This window comes from Gymnoscopelus braueri (genome assembly GCF_963280865.1).
Source record: "Gymnoscopelus braueri genome assembly, chromosome: 12".
In the NCBI taxonomy this organism is placed as follows: Eukaryota; Metazoa; Chordata; class Actinopteri; order Myctophiformes; family Myctophidae; genus Gymnoscopelus; species Gymnoscopelus braueri.
The window spans coordinates 24,252,986-24,271,287 of record NC_137614.1 but is presented as its reverse complement, the minus strand read 5'-3'; the positions used below and the strand labels follow the sequence as shown (position 1 = coordinate 24,271,287).

General features: G+C 39.8%; 1 protein-coding gene across 1 annotated transcript in view; it reads right to left on the bottom strand.

The window, feature by feature from the left end:
- Positions 1-17,644, bottom strand: part of LOC308096441 (metabotropic glutamate receptor 6-like) — a gene marked incomplete at both ends in the record, with an annotated part of 38,727 nt that extends 21,083 nt beyond the window's left edge. The window contains 5 exons of the mRNA XM_080443863.1: positions 405-559; positions 1,092-1,227; positions 1,476-1,692; positions 16,354-16,983; positions 17,558-17,644. Coding sequence (XP_080299989.1) covers positions 405-559; positions 1,092-1,227; positions 1,476-1,692; positions 16,354-16,983; positions 17,558-17,644 — 1,225 coding nt within the window. The remainder of the gene's footprint in view (positions 1-404; positions 560-1,091; positions 1,228-1,475; positions 1,693-16,353; positions 16,984-17,557) is intronic.
- Between the last annotated feature and the right edge of the window lie 658 nt (positions 17,645-18,302).

Genomic DNA, 18,302 nt, shown 5'->3' with positions numbered 1-18,302 from the left:
GAGGACTTCATAATGTAAAGTCGGTATGGTAAAGAACACTACTACCTCTGCAGTCACAAACTTCTAGGTCAACAATCTCAGTGGAACACCAGCAGTGAGGAGCAGGCTGTGTTAAGTGCAATTTGCATCATTAAACAGCACTTCAAATAGGCTCATGCATAACTGCAGTCTCAGGTTTCCAGAAGGTGGCATACCTGTTTTCCCATAGCTTCATTTGATTGGCTTGGCATCAGATTTGAACAGGAAACACATATGACACCTTCACGTGTTTCCATTTCAAACCTGCTGCCGAGCCAATCAAATGAACTGGAACAGGAAACAGGTATATACCTTCTGGAAAGCTGGGACAAAAGTTATGCACAGAGCCTATTACAACAGAATGTTATCATTCATTCTTAATATACCGTCTATAGAAGCTCGTTTCGGCAAGATGGTCACTGCCCCTTCAGCAACATCTTCTTGGTCGATGATTGGTGAACTCTTCGCTCCCCAGCTGTCAGACCCCACAAACAGGAAGTGACCTGTCAGATTGGCTCGCTTTGCTGCTTCCAATACCCGCCTACAAGGAAGAGATTTGTTAGAAACTGTACAAAAACCAATATAACACCATAACACTACAACATAACACCACAACATAACACCACAACATAATGCAGGGCTGCCAACTTTTCAGAAAACCTTGGAGTGAGATTTGGTGGCGTGTGTGGCAGATTTTTTTGATAGACCCATTCGGAGTCACCACCGCATGTATTTTTGTATTTTGTACTTTTTCCAGTTTCTTAACTACTCACCCTCAAGTGATTTTGAGGCAGAAACAAGCTTTCAGTCAACAGGTAGAAGCTGCAATTACTTTTTGGCAGGTACTTTGCGTCAGAGGCATAGATCCCAAAGCAAGCTCTCCATCTCCCCAAATACACAGAGACAGACAGACAGCCAGTCAGACAGACAGACAGACAGACAGACAGACAGCCAGCCAGCCAGCCAGCCAGCCAGCCAGCCAGCCAGACAGCCAGACAGCCAGACAGACAGACAGACAGACAGACAGACAGACAGACAGACAGACAGACAGTAAGAGGGGTACACACACATACTTGATGTCGTCTTCATTAGCGAAGATAATAACTCCTCTGGCGTTGGATGTTTCCATGAGTCGCTTTATGATTTTATCAAATTCTCCTGGTTTGGGCTCTCTGGGGATCTTCATAGACTGGGCTATACACACTCCACCTACACACAAAATATTGTGATTATTCTCTTTCATATCAGGGCTTTGGCAATTTGACCTTGCTCTCACATGAAACAGAGATAAACAGAGAAAGATAGAGAGAGGCAGAGGGAGGGACAGAGGGAGAGAGAGAGCTTGACCTCTCTCCATAGTACTGTGCCAATTTATTTAAATAAATCATTCCTGTCTGTCATCATGGAAATGGGGAGTGGAATAGAGAATGGAGTAAAGTACAATAGATAGACCCTACCAGCCTCTCTGGATATCTGTATGAAGGCATCTACGCCACTCTCCCCATAGCTTCCCTCAGAGGCGAGTGTTGAGACGTAGTTCCAGCCCAGAGCTTTGACTATGTCCAGCATGGCCTGGGCCTGGTAGGAGTCCGGAGGAACCACCCGGGAGAAGAAATCATAACGGTTGTTATCACTCAACTCTGGAGCCGTAGATGCATAGCTGATCTGAGGAATCTAGAAACATGATAAATATTGCAAGTTAACAAAGCGTTATAGATAAAAAATAAACATTAATGGTGCTGTAAGTGATATTGTTAAAATAAGTGTTACTGTATATATCTTTATAGTTATGATAGTAATCCTTGCATAATTAGATTGTTTGTTCAGTAAAGAGGGGTCTCCAGTGTCTCTCCAGCTCTTTAGTACAGAAAAGAACAGAAAAGTTCAGGTTCAGGTTGGGATAACAATTTTATCCTACCAGGGGATAGAACTCATACAGGATACAGTATAAATAAGTGAAATTGGAAGAGATGAACATAAAAAAAACAAAAAACAAATTGGAACTGGAACACTATAGTGTCAAATTGAAGCTGATAAAAATTGGTTCTGTCTTCTGACTTTGACTTGAAATTGTTGAAATGTATTTTCTGTTTACTAAAGTGCTGGAGAGACGAGACCCCTATTACTCTCTTCTTAGATACGGAGAGAAACACCTTTCTGCCAGTCACTCTCAACATGGTTAAAAGTATTTTTCAGGTGGGTTAGATTCACTATTTGAACATTACAGCCTATATGTGGGACAGTCAGATATCAGCCTACAACATATACAGTATGGGACAGTCAGATTATTATTATATAGTCATTAATCATTATAGCAATGATTACAATCAGAATATAGAGCTTTAACCTTTTAACAAAATACTTTTCATTTTAATCACCTTTAATAAAGACAGGCAGACAAGATCAATAGAGAAGAAATAACAGTTGTACATCACTTCATTGTGATCTGAACATTAACAATACAAAGATACTGTGCATCAAATTATTTGTAGCGTTAACAACGCTACAAATAATTGTATGTTAAGCCTACAGCTATAACACTCTGGCAGCATAGTGACCCATTTAGCTGTAACCTTTTTGAGTGCTATACTACACCTGTAACTTAAGAGACTCTAGCAGCCCGGTAGATGTAAGCCTTTATAATCCAAATAATCAGAATTTGTTTAGTGCCTGAGGTTGTTCACACCATGACTTGAGTTGTATGGAGTTACATTTGTGTCTTTATTAACCAAACAAAAGAAAAACATTTGAGAGAGAAAAAATATAAACAGAGCAAAGAATAGTTTTGAATGAAAACAAATTAAAACAGCAAGCAAAAAATAATAATTTGTAAGCAAAGGAAATTATATAAACAGAACAAAAAAATATTTTTAATTAAAACAAATTAAAAACACAATCAAAAAAATATATTTGCAAGCAAAAAATATATAAGATTTGAAAGAAAAGAAAAAATAATTGAGAACAAAACTTAAAATTCAAGAGTAAAAAAATAAGGAAAAACTGTTTAAACTACATAAACAAAATACTTAGTAAAATGTTTGGGTAATAAAATGTGTTGTGCTAAATAAAATGTTTTTAATGTTTTTTTTCCTCATTTGCGAATGAAAGTTGTTTTTTTCTGATTGCAAAATGCCTTCTCTCTCAAAACCTATGTCTTTGGTCTCTCTCTTGGATTTGTTTGTGTGAGGGGTTAAAGTTCAGAAGGCGGGTCCTACGCTGATAGATGTAAGACACCTCTCCATTGGTCACTTGGAATCTGAGTGACAGCTCCCCCTTCCTTATGTTGCTTGTTGAATGCGGGGATGGAGGTGTGTTACGGCCAGCATGGTTTTTTGATTGATTGAATTATTAGCAGTTTGCAAAAAAAAACTAAAAAAACATGAAAGTATAATGCAAGGTCAGCTAAGAGTATTTAAAACCCAAGAAAGATGACTTGTTTCCATTGGGGTCCTTTGTACTCAATTCATAGAGACATTTAATGACAGACAGATATACACTACTATGCAAAACATCATAAAAAACAAAAAAAATATGTACAGTAAACAGTTTGAGTAAACAGATTGATGGAATACTTTATTAACAGTAGGATACAGAGGTACAATTGTACAATGATTGTTATAAGGATAACACAAAAAGGCTTGTTTCCATTGTGGTCCTCTGGGACTGAGGTCAGAGCTCCATCCCAGCTCTGGATGCTACACTATTCGTTACAATATTGAGCATTTTAGGCTATTAGCAATTCAGATGATTCCCTAATGTTAGGTTTCTGTTCTACTTACAGTTTGTGATCTGTATTTAAAATTGTTGTATTGTTGTTACTGTTATAGTAGGCCAGTGGTTCCCAAACTTGGGATCGGGACCCTCAGAGGGGTCCCCAGATTAGCTTAATGGGCAACATTGTTTTCTCTCTCAACAGTAAACAAACAAACAAACCTATACAGTATAAGTGTATACAGGGTAACACATTTCTAAAGTGACAATTTAATGACTTTTAAGACCTTTTTAAGGCATTGTGCGCTTGTAGTTCGGCTATTTTCACGATATTTATCTGTGGAACCGAGTCAAACTAAATCTAATGCCTACAATTTCAAGTGCTTGTCGGGGTGGGTGGTCCCCAGTTCAAGTATGATTATTTTGGGGGGTCCCCAGTTCAAATATGATTATTTTAGGGATTCACAGCCTGAAGCACACTATCAGACGAAACGTTTCCAAAGCAGTCTATCTGGAATGGGCCTGGCCAATAGGCCAGTCACTTCAGCCTTGCCTTAATTAGAATAACGAATATAACATAAAATAATGTAGCTTTATTTTATAATTTCAAAGGGTTCCCAAATGTTTCAGGCTGTGAATCCCTAAAATAATCATATTTGAACTGGGGACCCCCCAAAATAATCATACTTGAACTGGGGACCATGCACCCACCCTGACCCAGGCATTAGATTTAGTTTGACTCTGTTCCACAGATAAATATTGTGAAAATAGCCGAACTACAAGCGCACAATGCCTTAAGGTCTTAAAAGTCATTAAATTGTCACTTTAGAAATGTGTTACCCTGTATACACTTATACTGTATAGGTTGGTTTGTTTACTGTTGAGAGAGAAAACAATGTTGCCCATTAAGCTAATCTGGGGACCCCCTCTGAGGGTCCCGATCCCAAGTTTGGGAACCACTGGCCTACTATAACAGTAACAACAATACAACAATTTTAAATACAGATCACAAACTGTAAGTAGAACAGAAACCTAACATTAGGGAATAATCTGAATTGCTAATAGCCTAAAATGCTCAATATTGTAACGAATAGCGTAGCATCCAGAGCTGGGATGGAGCTCTGACCTCAGTCCCAGAGGACCACAATGGAAACAAGCCTTTTTGTGTTATCCTTATAACAATCATTGTACAATTGTACCTCTGTATCCTACTGTTAAGTATTCCATCAATCTGTTTACTCAAACTGTTTACTGTACATATTTTTTTTGTTTTTGTTTTTATGATGTTTTGCATAGTAGTGTATATCTGTCTGTCATTAAATGTCTCTATGAATTGAGTACAAAGGACCCCAATGGAAACAAGTCATCTTTCTTGGGTTTTAAATACTCTTAGCTGACCTTGCATTATAATTTCATGTTTTTTTGGGTTTTTTTTGCAAACTGCTAATAATTCAATCAATCAAAAAACCATGCTGGCCGTAACACACCTCCATCCCTGCATTCAACAAGCTACATAAGGAAGGGGGAGCTGTCACTCAGACTCCAAGTGACCAATGGAGAGGTGTCTTACATCTATCCGCGTAGGACCCGCCTTCTGAACTTTAACCCCTCACACAAACAAATCCAAGAGAGAGAAAAAAAAAATCGAGACCAAAGACATTTTGGTTTTGAGAGAGAAGGCATTTTGCAATCAGAAAAAACTACTTTCATTCGCAAATGAGGAAAAAAAACATTCAAAACATTTTATTTAGCACAACACATTTTATTACCCAAACATTTTACTAAGTATTTTGTTTAATGTAGTTTAAACCGTTTTTCCTTATTTTTTTACTCTTGAATTTTAAAAGTTTTGTTCTCAATTATTTTTTTATTTTCTTTCAAATCTTATATTTTTTTGCTTGCAAATATATTTTTTTGATTGCGTTTTTAATTTGTTTTAATTAAAAAGTTTTTTGTTCTGTTTATATAATTTCCTTTGTTTACAAATTATTATTTTTTGCTTGCTGTTTTAATTATTTTTCATTCAAAACTATTCTTTGCTCTGTTTATATTTTTTCTCTCTCAAATGTTTTTCTTTTGTTTGGTTAATAAAGACACAAATGTAACTCCATAGAGTTGAAACTGATTAAATGAACAAAAATGAAAACCAAAACAAACCCTTTTTCAGGAATGAAACTGAAAAAGAGAATGTAATTGAAAATGGTGTTCCCCAGCAAAAACATTATTTTTGAAATATTAGGCTGCCACCTGCCACAGAATAGTTCACCACCAGTCATCAAGGTACCAGTTTTTGATTTATATCCAAGTTACTCTATTGTAGGGCTAAGTAAAATGTTCTACAGCCTACCCCTTTTACGCTATAGGTAACGCTAGGTAATGTGATTTGATCCATCCCTGGAGGCAGTAGCAGGGGTGCAATGCTCACTGGACGGCCTTGCACGCCGTGCCGGAACCTATTTGACCGGGAGCACATGCAGGCACACGCATAGATTTAAAACTACTTTAAATTCGCACCTCAACAAAGTTTTCAAAGGCTCCCGACTCACACCTAGCGAATTAACATAGGAATAAGCCTAGATGCATATCAATTGTCCATTGTGTGACTTGCAGTGTAGGTGTTAAGCGACGTGCGCGTCACGTCATTGAAATAGAGTGCAAGAACATACCAAATGAGCATTGCATGCCTGGGCAGTAGCATTAGTCTTAGCTGAATTCTACTGATCTGAACTAATGGGATGTTTAGCTTACGGTGTGAATTTAATGATAAAAACATGAACTGAAATGTATTTAGTAACTATAGCAGTTAAGAAGCATTATGTGGCTGGAATGAATGGCATTTTAGGCCTCATGTCATATCACAGCAGCTCAAGTAATAAAAGAACATCAGATTGAGTGAAGGAATGTAGGGCAGAGGAAACACGCCTTTTAAAGGATATTAATGTCACTGACAAGTAGCAATTAATTTTAATGTGGAACTGTCCCTTCCTTTCCCTGATCCCTGTACCGCGTCTTGCTCCGGCATCCTTAATGCACCCATGGCTCAAACATTTGGAGGCGTTCCAGCTTTCAGCCCTCACTGCCTTAGATATCCATCTGCAGAGCACTGAGGATAGGGTCAGTTTTTATTAACACCACCTGCTCGTATACATTCTTAACTGAGTTGCTCCTGATACATTCAAATAATTAAACACAATGGTCTCTTAAATCCACTTGAACACTAGCATTCCCTATTCTGCGAAAATAGCTGATCTACAAGCTCACAACGCGTAGTGTAGAGCAAAAACAGGAGGGGGCCTAGTATAGACCTCATGTGCCATACATCAATATGTGAAAAAAAAACAATACTCCTATTTCATGTGATGAATAATGTTAACCCTCTCTCGGCCCCACCTCCACAAACCAGAAGTGTGTGGAATTCTTATCATTCTTAATTCCCAAGGTTGAGATTACCAGACATCATGCCTGCCCATCCACCCTGTGACTTTGATATCGCCCCTGTGCAACTAACTATGTAGGAGCTAACTTTCAACAAGTATCACTAACATTTTTCTTAGAAACTGTATCCTGTATGAACTCTTCAACTTATTGGATATTGTTCCCACACCACTGCTCGAGGAGGTTCTTGCCACTTATGGCCCTACTTTCCTTTCCATAGTCAATAGTTCACCAACTGTCTAGTGGTATCCCACCCCCATGCCATTTTAAGCCTTTCTTTTCCCACAGCTTTATAAACAAAAATATTAGTGGAACAGTATCTTTTCTGTTTTTCTTTTGTTAAAGGAGTGAGCATTACTCCTAGACCACCCAATGTGGTTAAAATGTGTGTGTGTATTTTTGCTTTCCCACTGTAAACTGCAAGCTGGACGCATCATGTATCAGGACATGTACCTCCCGTCGCTTTGACTTATATTGAATTGCATCGCTCAAAGAATAATTGTGTTGCACCCTATGTCAATGCACCTCAACAACCAGGAAAGGTATATTGAAGAGAATGTAGAACTACTTCATAATCTAATCCTCCCATCGTGTAAAAAGATATTTCCCCCGGAAATAATGTCTTACACAAGCATTGTTGTTGTGATGTTTTTACTGTAAGTAATGTTTAAAAAGATCACTATTTCCATTTGCTGTGTGTTCACACAGTACTTTTTAACACACAACGGCACAGTAAGAAATTATATATGAGAATAATACCAACCATTATTTACCATTTAAGGTTTAAATTATCACTTTTAAAACCCTTGCTATATTGCAGACTTTTTATCCTCTACCGTACTTTTATTGTGCAGCTCACGATTCGCTGGTAGGTATTCTGGCTATTCCAAAATGTTTATCAGTAGTTGGCTCACTTTTTGTTGATTTTTTTTATTTGACTTACAGTCTGATATACATCACTGTCGATAACACATGCAAACACGTGCACACTGGTTTCCAGGATTATGTTGTGAACAGTGTTGAACCCTCTGAGGGAACTGTGTCAAACAATCACATTACCACCACCAGGAATGGTGTGTGTGTGTGTGTGTGTGTGTGTGTGTGTGTGTGTGTGTGTGTGTGTGTGTGTGTGTGTGTGTGTGTGTGTGTGTGTGTGTGTGTGTGTGTGTGTGTGTGTGTGTGTGTGTGTGTGTGTGTGTGTGTGTGTGTGTGTGTGTGTGTGAATGACTGAAATAGCAGAGATAGAAGGAAAAGAGAAGGTAGAGTCAGAGAGAGACGGGTTGGTAGAGAGCGGTAAAAACAGAGCGAAAGAGAGAGAGACAGAGGAGGAGATTATGAATTTGTGGATTAGACATTTTTAGTCAAATGAAACCGGATAAATCTCTGTGTCCATAGAAAACATATTGAATTTAAAATGACCAATTTTAGTCGTCTGTCCCAATACAATACAATAGAAATGAGAAACCTTGGCGGTAGCTGACCAATCAGTGCAAGCAAAACCACCACCCAGTGACCTCGCTGAAGAAGGAACATGTCAAAGAAATCACTGCATTAATCAACTTCTGTTTTCTCAATTTCAGGGTGACAAAAATGTGGCTATGGGCATGCATTTAACAAATCATCTCCCAGGCATTCGTTGTTGCGCTTGGTAATGACACATTAGCTGCATCAATTCCAACCTACTGTTCAGATTGATATGTGGCCCCCAGTTGGATGACCTCAGGAAATGACGAATAGGCGGGTGGAGATAATAATCGCGTCACCTTCTTAATAAATAGTCACTTCAATCCTGGAAAACCTTTACACCGACAAACACAATCGAATATCTCAGATGATTAAGACCGGGAGGTCCCTTCCAGGAAACCAAAGGGAATATACTGTATTTGTTTTCATTTGAACTTTAATTTGAATTGTTTGTTTTAATCAAATTCCGGATAAGACAGTGAAATTTGGAAATCAGGCATGCAGGCTGACAAATGGTAGGCTATATCTGAAATGATGCTACTGATTTGCTCTGACGTTGAAAAAAGAGAAAGGTAAGAAATAATATGGTTCATTGCTCAATGTTGTTTTAAGGTCTGTGTGCGCGAGGGGAGATGAGGAAAGGAGGAACATATTTGTCGAGATTACATACTGTGACACCATGCCAATATACTCTGGAAGGGAAGACGCATCTCAAAACAAATATAAAATGTGCAATGCCCTCTCCAGAAACCTGGTCTCTCACAGACAGACTTCATCTGCAACTCAACCATACAAACCCAAACACGACAAATAAGAGCCTCAGTTCTTACCCAACAGAGATGCCTTCCATTTGCTTGACCATATACACAGGATGCCCTCAATAAACCCTTAGCCCCTGCACTTACACACTTAACGCCACCATTACTGCATCAATCAACAAACTATACTAGGCCAAATTGTCAAATAATATAAGAAAGAGGCAAAAATTGTTAAAATAGCTGATCTACAAGCTCACAACGCCTCGCAACACGAGGCGTTGTGAGCTTGTAGATCAGCTATTTTCACAACATTTATCTGTGGAACTGAGTCAAACTAAATGTTATGCCTCAACTCTTACGATTCCAAGTGCTTGTCAGGGCGGGGGGTCCCAAGTTCCCAGGGTCGCGGCCTGAAAAGGTTGAGCAGCACTGCCATAGAAGGCCTGTAAATCTGTGGATTGACCTGGTCTGATGCATCCCACCTGACCTTCTCGACACTGCGTCACCATAAAAAAAAAAGATGATGATGATGACAATGAAGATGAGACAGTTCTAACCTATAGGTGGCTAACAATCAATATACCGTATGGAACAGAGAGAAAAGCAGAGTACATAAAGACAATCCTCATTGTGTAACCACTATGTTTTGCAGACACTGGGAAAGAAGCATGTGTGGGATATGTGGTTAAACTGTGAATGTGTATCGGTTTTCATACCGTTCTCTCAAATTACCCGCTGACAGATAAATGTAAAGCCTAGTGCATGGCTCAGTAGTGCATAATATCTCCACGATTAGGTCATCATAAAAGTACAATTCTACCACCACTAAACAAATGAATAACTAAAGGCTCTAAGGTTTTCTGATACATTAAACATTTTCAATTGCTTGAATGGAATTTGTGTTAGGATGTAATGTGCATGGATGCGGATACTTGTGAGCCATTTATTTCTGTGATAAAAAAAATTCTACCAATGATGACAACTCAATTACAATAATTTAGTTACAAAAACGTTATGTAGGGAATTCAAGAAACGAATTCATGTTCAAAATATATTGTTCGTGAATATGATATTTAATGATAACCAAAGTTTTTTGATGCATAATGAATACATTTTGTATTCTGTCATCAGTTACATTTCCTGGATACATCGATATGTAGCCTCAAAAACCAGTGTTTAGTGCTTCAGTGCAAACACTAAAAAGTGAGGTAAAATCAATAGCAAACATCTCAGACATCACATTTCAATCTTCATCAGTGCTTTAACAATACACCTAAAGTACATGTACATCATATGGCAGTAATATCAATAGGCAAACATGCCCTTCCGACAGGTGCAATCAATCAGTCAACTGATTTTATGGAGACTACATTACCGACACCCTACCCTATCATTTGAGGCCAGAACAGAAGGAACAGGTACAATCAATGGGTGTTTTTCCTACACTTCCCGGCAAGGAGCTATGATGACGATTTCAATGAAGGGGGACATATTTGCTGGCAACAGGAGGTGACAACTTAAACAAATAGCATGGCATTTCTATCACAAAATAAGTACTGCATCATTAATCATTGACAGTGATACAGTATTAATGCCAAAGAGAAACAATGACATCAGTAATCACTCGCTGGCTTCTGTACTGCACTGTGCAGTATTTCCTTTGAGATCAATTATATCTTTAACAAGGGAGAGCTGGCCATGAGAGCAGCATTAAAAAGTTACAGACAAAACAAAAATAAATAACTAACAAAAACAATTAAAATGCAGACAGCAACAATCTTATTCTTCACGACCATAACCTCAGATTTGGTTGAAAAACTACCCCCTCACTCTGGGTGCTATGGTGAAGAGTATGTTGACTCATTTTACGAAAAACAGGGTGTACGCAAAGATGATTTTAAACTCTCCCCTGTGAAAACAGAAGAGGTGTTTAAAAAATTGAGTGCTCTTCATCAACACAGAGCCACAGGCCTCGACAATATCCCCGCCAAATTTCTAAAAGACTCCATTGCTCCAATCATTACCCACATAATAAACCTCTCCATCATACAGGGACGGGTCCCTAACGATTTAAAAAAAGCAAGGGTGACCCCTCTGTACAAAAAAGGAAACAAATTAGACCCTGGCAACTACCGCCCTATTTCTATTCTTAGCTCCATCTCGAAAGTCATGGAAAAAATAGTCTATGAACAGGTCGATAAGTATCTTGCCGAGAAAAATCTAATCTACAAATTTCAATCTGGTTTCAGAACAAACCACTCCACTGACACATGCCTTCTCTATTTGAACGACTCTATCAAACAAGATGTCGACAAGGGTCATGCTGGACCTCCAGAAGGCCTTTGACACCGTTAATCACCCAATTATGATCAATAAGCTCAAAGCAATAGGTTTTGATGATACGTCAGTGAACTGGATGAGATCCTACCTGGAAGGGAGGGAGCAAGTGGTGGAAGTAAACGGCACCCAGTCCCCCCCCCTCCCTGTGACTTGTGGTGTTCCTCAAGGAAGTATACTAGGACCTTTACTGTTCCTGATATATGTGAATGATATGTCTTCAGCCTGCGACTGCAAACTGTTCCTGTTCGCAGATGACTCGGCCCTGCTAGTCTCGGACAGGGCTGCAGGTTGAGAAAACTCTCAGCTCTGAACTCAACAAGATCTGCATCTGGCTCTCTGACAACAAACTTTCATTACACCTGGGTAAAACTGAATCCATCCTCTTTGGGTCCAGTCCTAACCTTAGCAAGGAAGAGAGTTTCACGATCAAAGTGGGTGATGATGTCATCAAAAGAAAGGATGAAATTACCTACCTGGGCTCCATCTTGGAGGCAAACCTCTCTGGTAACAAAAACGCTGAAAAAGTGATCAAAAATGTCAACCAAACAACACGCTATTTGTGGAGGATTGATCGTCTAGTCAGTAAGAATACTCTGAAGATTCTTGCAGGGGCCCTCATTCAAGGTCATTATGATTATGCATGCACTTCATGGTATCAAAACACCTCCAAGGCCTTAAAAACAAGGCTCCAAACATCCCAAAACAAACTTGTAAGGCTACTTCTTGGCCTCAATCACAAAACCCATCTAACCCCTGCTCATTTTGCTAGGATTGGATGGCTTAGGGTTGAGGACAGAGTACAGCAACTTGCTATGGGCCTGGTCTTCAAGATACACCACAACATTGGGATCCCCCTGTATTTGTCAAAATACTTCCAAAATGTTAATGAAGTTCATGATCATAAAACCAGAGGCAGCTCCACAAATCATGTTCAACCCAGATTTGGCTCAACTAAGGGAATGAACTCGTTCTCATGCTATTCATCAAAAATGTGGAATGCCCTACCAAAAGGAGTAAAGGAGTGTAAAACCCTACTCACTTTCAAAACTGCCCTAAAGATACACCTTCAGGAGGCTGCAATTCGAAAATGGCCCCTGTCTAAGTCTTAACCTACCCCCCCTACCCCCCCCCCCCTCTTTCATTTTCTTCTTTTGTATATAATTTTTTCTCTCTTCATACCAGTAACCTGAAAGCTGATTGTATGACATTCTGTATAGTAGTATGTATATCTGTCTGTCTCTTATATGTCATCATGATTTGTGTGCATGGGGTTCTCATCTTAAAAAAGCTACGTGCTTAATGAGTCTTCCAGTTTAGTAGACCTTGTATTGTGAATTTGTACTTCCATGTACTGTGATTCTCATGTCTTACTAGATAAAAGTACATCAATCAATCAATCAATCAACAAGTACTAAAATCAGGCTGAAAGAAATGTGTTACTTTCATCAGCATTTAAAAAACTACTTTTGAGAATAATATTAAAGACAGCCTGAATTTGTAAAAAGGCTCCTTAATGGACGAACCAACACATCACTGTATCATCAGCATAAAAATGAAGGTTGGCACAATGCATATTTTGACCTTAAGTAGAAACCAACAGCAGACCTAAGATGGAACCCTGGGGTTACAAATTAGCTGATAACATTGGATACATTGAGACCTGTCTGAGGGTTCATTCAAAAACCACCCCATTGCCTGCATGGTCAGATACACCAATACTAGTCAGAATAAGATGGTCAGTGGTATCAAAAGCTTTGGACATGTTAATAAATAAAGCTACTTTTTATCCAACTTTGTTCAGCACCTTCATCCTCACAGTAACGATGCATCGTTGCAGACTGATGGTTTGGTAATGTCATTTTTACATAAGAACTCTTTTAACTGTTCACGTACAGTACAAACTTTTCAATGATCTTAACCAGAACTGACAACTTAGAGATGGGGCTATAATTATTTAATGAAGTGGCCACCCCTTTTGCAGAGGGAGAACATAGACTGACTTTCATATCTTCTGAATCACTTTAGTCATGCAGTAAAATATGCAGCTATCTTTAAGAAGAACGGTTCTAAGTTGTCTGGACCAGAAGGTTTTTTAGGATGTGACTTGACCAAGGCTTCATGCAATTCATCAACAGATAATGGCAAAAAAGAGAATGGTTGATCAATACCATTTTGGTCCGTATCACAAACTGTTGTGTTCACAGATGCAGAGTTAGTTACAGAATCAAAAATTGACCCACAGGACACAAAAAGCTTATTAAAACAATTAAACATGATCTATGCCAGTGTTTCCCAACCTTGGGGGGCTCCAAAGATCAAAGTGAGGCCTTGTCTGTTTTGAGTTGATAAAACTTTTTTTAAATGTTGCACAACATCATAAAAAACTTTCCTAACTTAAGTAAGTCCTTGCTTTTATCCACTGTCTCTGCATGGGTGTTCTCAATGTGATGTCATTCCAATTCCTCATACAGCATCTGTTTTCCTGTATCCATGTGTGCATGTGGCGGTGTCAGCCTCAGATTTGTCAGATGTAAGAAGAGGGGCTCCAAGTAAAAAAAACCTCTATGGTAAAAGTCTATGGTAATGCAAGGAGGTCACCAGCAGATAAATATTTGAATCTTAAAAATCGACCTCCTGGTGGCGCTATAACAGGGTCATCGGGATGGAATATGAAAAATCGGACAGATCTGTCTTGATCACATGACTATAGAGACACTTTGTGCCGATTTGCAAGATGTTTGGACAAAATCTGTAGGAGTAAGATAAAATAATGTGTTTTGCAAAAATCTGCCTCCTGGTGGTGCTATAACAGGCCAATGTGACACATTTGGGGCAGAGGTTCTGCTCTGGCATCCAGAGAGTGTGTGTGCACAGTTTCACGTCGATCGGTCCAACGGTGCCGGAGATGCGCTGTACACAGACGGACGGACGGACGGACGGACGGACGGACGGACGGACGGACGGACGGACGGACGGACGGACGGACAGACGGACAGGGGCCAAAACATAGTCTCCGCCACGCCTTCGGCCTTCGGCCTGGCGGAAAAAAAGCCCAACCCAGAGCTTGACTTAAGTCAGCCGGTGTATCAATCAGCTAAACAACTGGCTGCACATCTCCTGATAACAATAACAACAGAAAAACTGAAATGTCTTCTCTTTGTCGAAGCTCATAAAACAGACAGTTACCTGAACTGACGGGCTCGCAGAGTAAAGTGAAATAGTTTGTGTATCATTCAAGGAATTCTCAACCATGGGCGATAAGCCAGTCTCGGGGGTTCACTCAACTTCTTAGGATGAGTGTACAACTCACAGTCCAAGACAGAAAGCAAAGCAAACTAATACAAAAATAGGTGACATTTTCATAGACCAAACTGTCATCAAAGAGCTTGCATAATCCACACAACAGGTGCACAAGCATCAGACACTGCTCATGTGGAGAGCCTCGTGTGGGCCCACAGACACACACACAGTTCACAATCCATCAAGGACACAGAAAGTGTACACCACAACAACCAAACCAGCCAAGAGGACCAGGGTCAGGGTGAGCCAGACTGCATTGCTGATGAATACCAGGTATCCAGAAACCTAGATAAGACCCGCAGATGGCAATGGTAGTGTGGAAGCCACGGTCAAATAATCACAGAAAGAATATAAATACAAGATTACTGTAGGTGCTCAGATGCTGCTGGGACAGCTTCCAATTGTATAAAATTCAGTAGGCATTAAAACCTAACAAACTTCGGGCGCCGCTGGCCTAGCGGTTAAGGCACATACCACATACAGTATAGGCTCTAATGGGTCGTGAGTTCGAAACCAGAGCCCACACTTAAAGAGCATTGTGGGAAAATAAACCAAAGCAGTAAGAACACGCTGACACAAGCTGATGTGATGTCACAAGCTGGCATCCATGATAGCAATGGGACTGATAAAGTATTTTGATTGATCAATCAATTGTATCATTTGCCAGAGAAATGGAGAAAGTCACGGTCATATGTTTTCCTTGTTCCTATTGTATTGTGGCCGCTCATAAGGCCCTTACAGGCTATGTTGACCATAGTACATTGATGGCGCACACTAGAGAGGAACATTTTTGTCCTACACATTCCAAATAAAATCTAGTCGGTTGATTTGATTTGTCAATGTGTATATATGGCCAAAATGTCAATATAAAGACCAATGTATTATATTATATTATTGTTACACCTTCTATTACTGCTATTATTTTAGTATACGAATGTTATACCTGCTATTATTATTGCTGTCATCATAGTTTTTACTATTGTTTCGCTCTCTGTCTCTCCCTCTCTCTGCTCCCCCTTTCTTCCACTTAAGGGGGAGTTTTTTTTTGCCAAAAGTAATGTCACAATACTGACTGAAATGAGTGGAAGTTAGCTGGCTAAACCTAATTACTAGTATTAATAGCCTACTTGTTTATTTATACAGTACATACTACTGTACACAGTATATACTTATTATCACACATGGTTTGGTGACACATCAACTGTCACACTGTTGAGAAAGATGAGAATCGCCAATTTCTGAAAAAAAAACATTCTAGACATCTCTATCGAGCAATCAAAACTACTCACCTTAACAACAATAATAATAATAACAATATTGATAATACCTCAAACAGGCGTAGAACGTTGGCCACCATGATGGAGACAGAGCTAGCTGATGCCCCGATCACACCCACCACTCTCTCAGGCTTCCTGATGATTGGCGGTAGACCATTAGAGCAGCGAATGTCTGATATGTCCTTCTGTATCAGAGCCTGGACGAAGGTCAGAGACTGCTCTAGGGCGTAGGTGTCTCTCGAGCAGGTGTCCAGGATTCTGGCTCCAAGGGTGATGTTTGGGAGGAGGTCTGGGTCACTATTGATCTGGTCCAGGGCATACAACATGGCCTCCAGACGATGGACTCCTTTCTCCTTCTTCACCTCGCCACAAGGAACTCCACTAAGGCCTCGAGAGTGGACAGGAAACAATGCCCCCAGCGTTATGTCACCGGGAATCTTGATGGAGTGGGGGGAGTGGAAGTGCTGGTGGTGCTGGTGGTGGTGGGGAACGGTCGCGCCCACAGGAAGAGCCTTCTGACCAATCAGCAGGAGGAGACAGAGGAGGAGGCGGGGGGAACAGGTAGGTGACTGACTGGCAGCACATCCAATCCAGAAGAAGTTGTGATGATGATGATGGTTGATGGTGGGCAGTGATGATGTCATAATGAGAAGACAATTTCTCATTCTACTGCAGCACACCTGAGAGCAGACAATAATAAGTCAATGAAACAGACAATGAACCAGATAATTAGAATCACTTCATTCATCAAGTACCAGACATGCACAGGAAAATGACTAATGGTGACGATAATGCAATTCTACATCAACACAAATAATCATGACTGACAAAAAAGGAGACTTAAAGCTATACTTTGTGTGAGATGTGGCCATTACTGATAAACAAGCGCAATTACAATAAGCCACTGTGTTTCTAAACAGGCCCGTTTTCCTCCTCCCTGCAGCACCTCTTCTTCCCCTGCAGTTATTTTCCTCCTAGACATAATGGCTTTTTTCCCCTGTTATATAATCATTACTGTTATTATCTACGTAAATTGTTTTGGTATGAAAACCCACATTTTTTTTTTAACCAAGTATCCTATATCATAACTACATCTGTAACATTAGTAACAAGTCAAACCGCATAAAAATCGGTTGAGAAGTTATTATTTTAATTGTGGAGAGACCTCCTGCTTCCATAGACATACAGTACATGGGTTGTACATCAAAGTCAAGGAGCTTTATTGTCATTCCATTACAGAGCGAAATTTGTTACCCAGGTCCTGGTCATGGCATTAGGAGCATGGCTTGCTCTCACCATTATGGCGGTGGACATATCGTTCAAATGAGCAGCAGCAGCCATTGTGGTATCTACGTATCTAACTCTACGTAACTCCCCTGAAGCGCCTCCTCCTCCCCTGTAGCTTCCTTTGCTGCGCTGAACCCCCACCCCCTTGCAGCTCCTCCTTCTACCTGCAATATTATATTACAATTAGTATGTGCTATTACAATACGTAGATTTACAACCATTACAATCATATCTAACACACACACACACACACACACACACACACACACACACACACACACACACACACACACACACACACACACACACACACACAGTTGCATGTGTGTAAAATGAGTTTTAAATGACATAATTCTCAATTCACTGCAGTGAGCGGGTCGCAAAAAATACAATTTGTTACGTAAAGCCCTGACTTTGGAACCGAGTCCCAAAGTGGATATTGGAGCGTTGGAACAACTAATGGAAGAACTCTGTGATTGGAGTCATGTGGCTTCCTTGGCATTATAAACAGTAAACATAACAGTAACAAAAAAACTCTTTATGTAACTTGGTTAAACGAGATGGAAGATTATACTCCGCAGTATGCCGGTATTATACGTAGCCTACCAAGAAGAGCAGATCTACAATCTTACACGCCGTGTACTCGAAGTGTGCTCAATGGAGTACATTATACTTTAGAAAACTGTTATATAGGATAAACTCAGTGGTGATT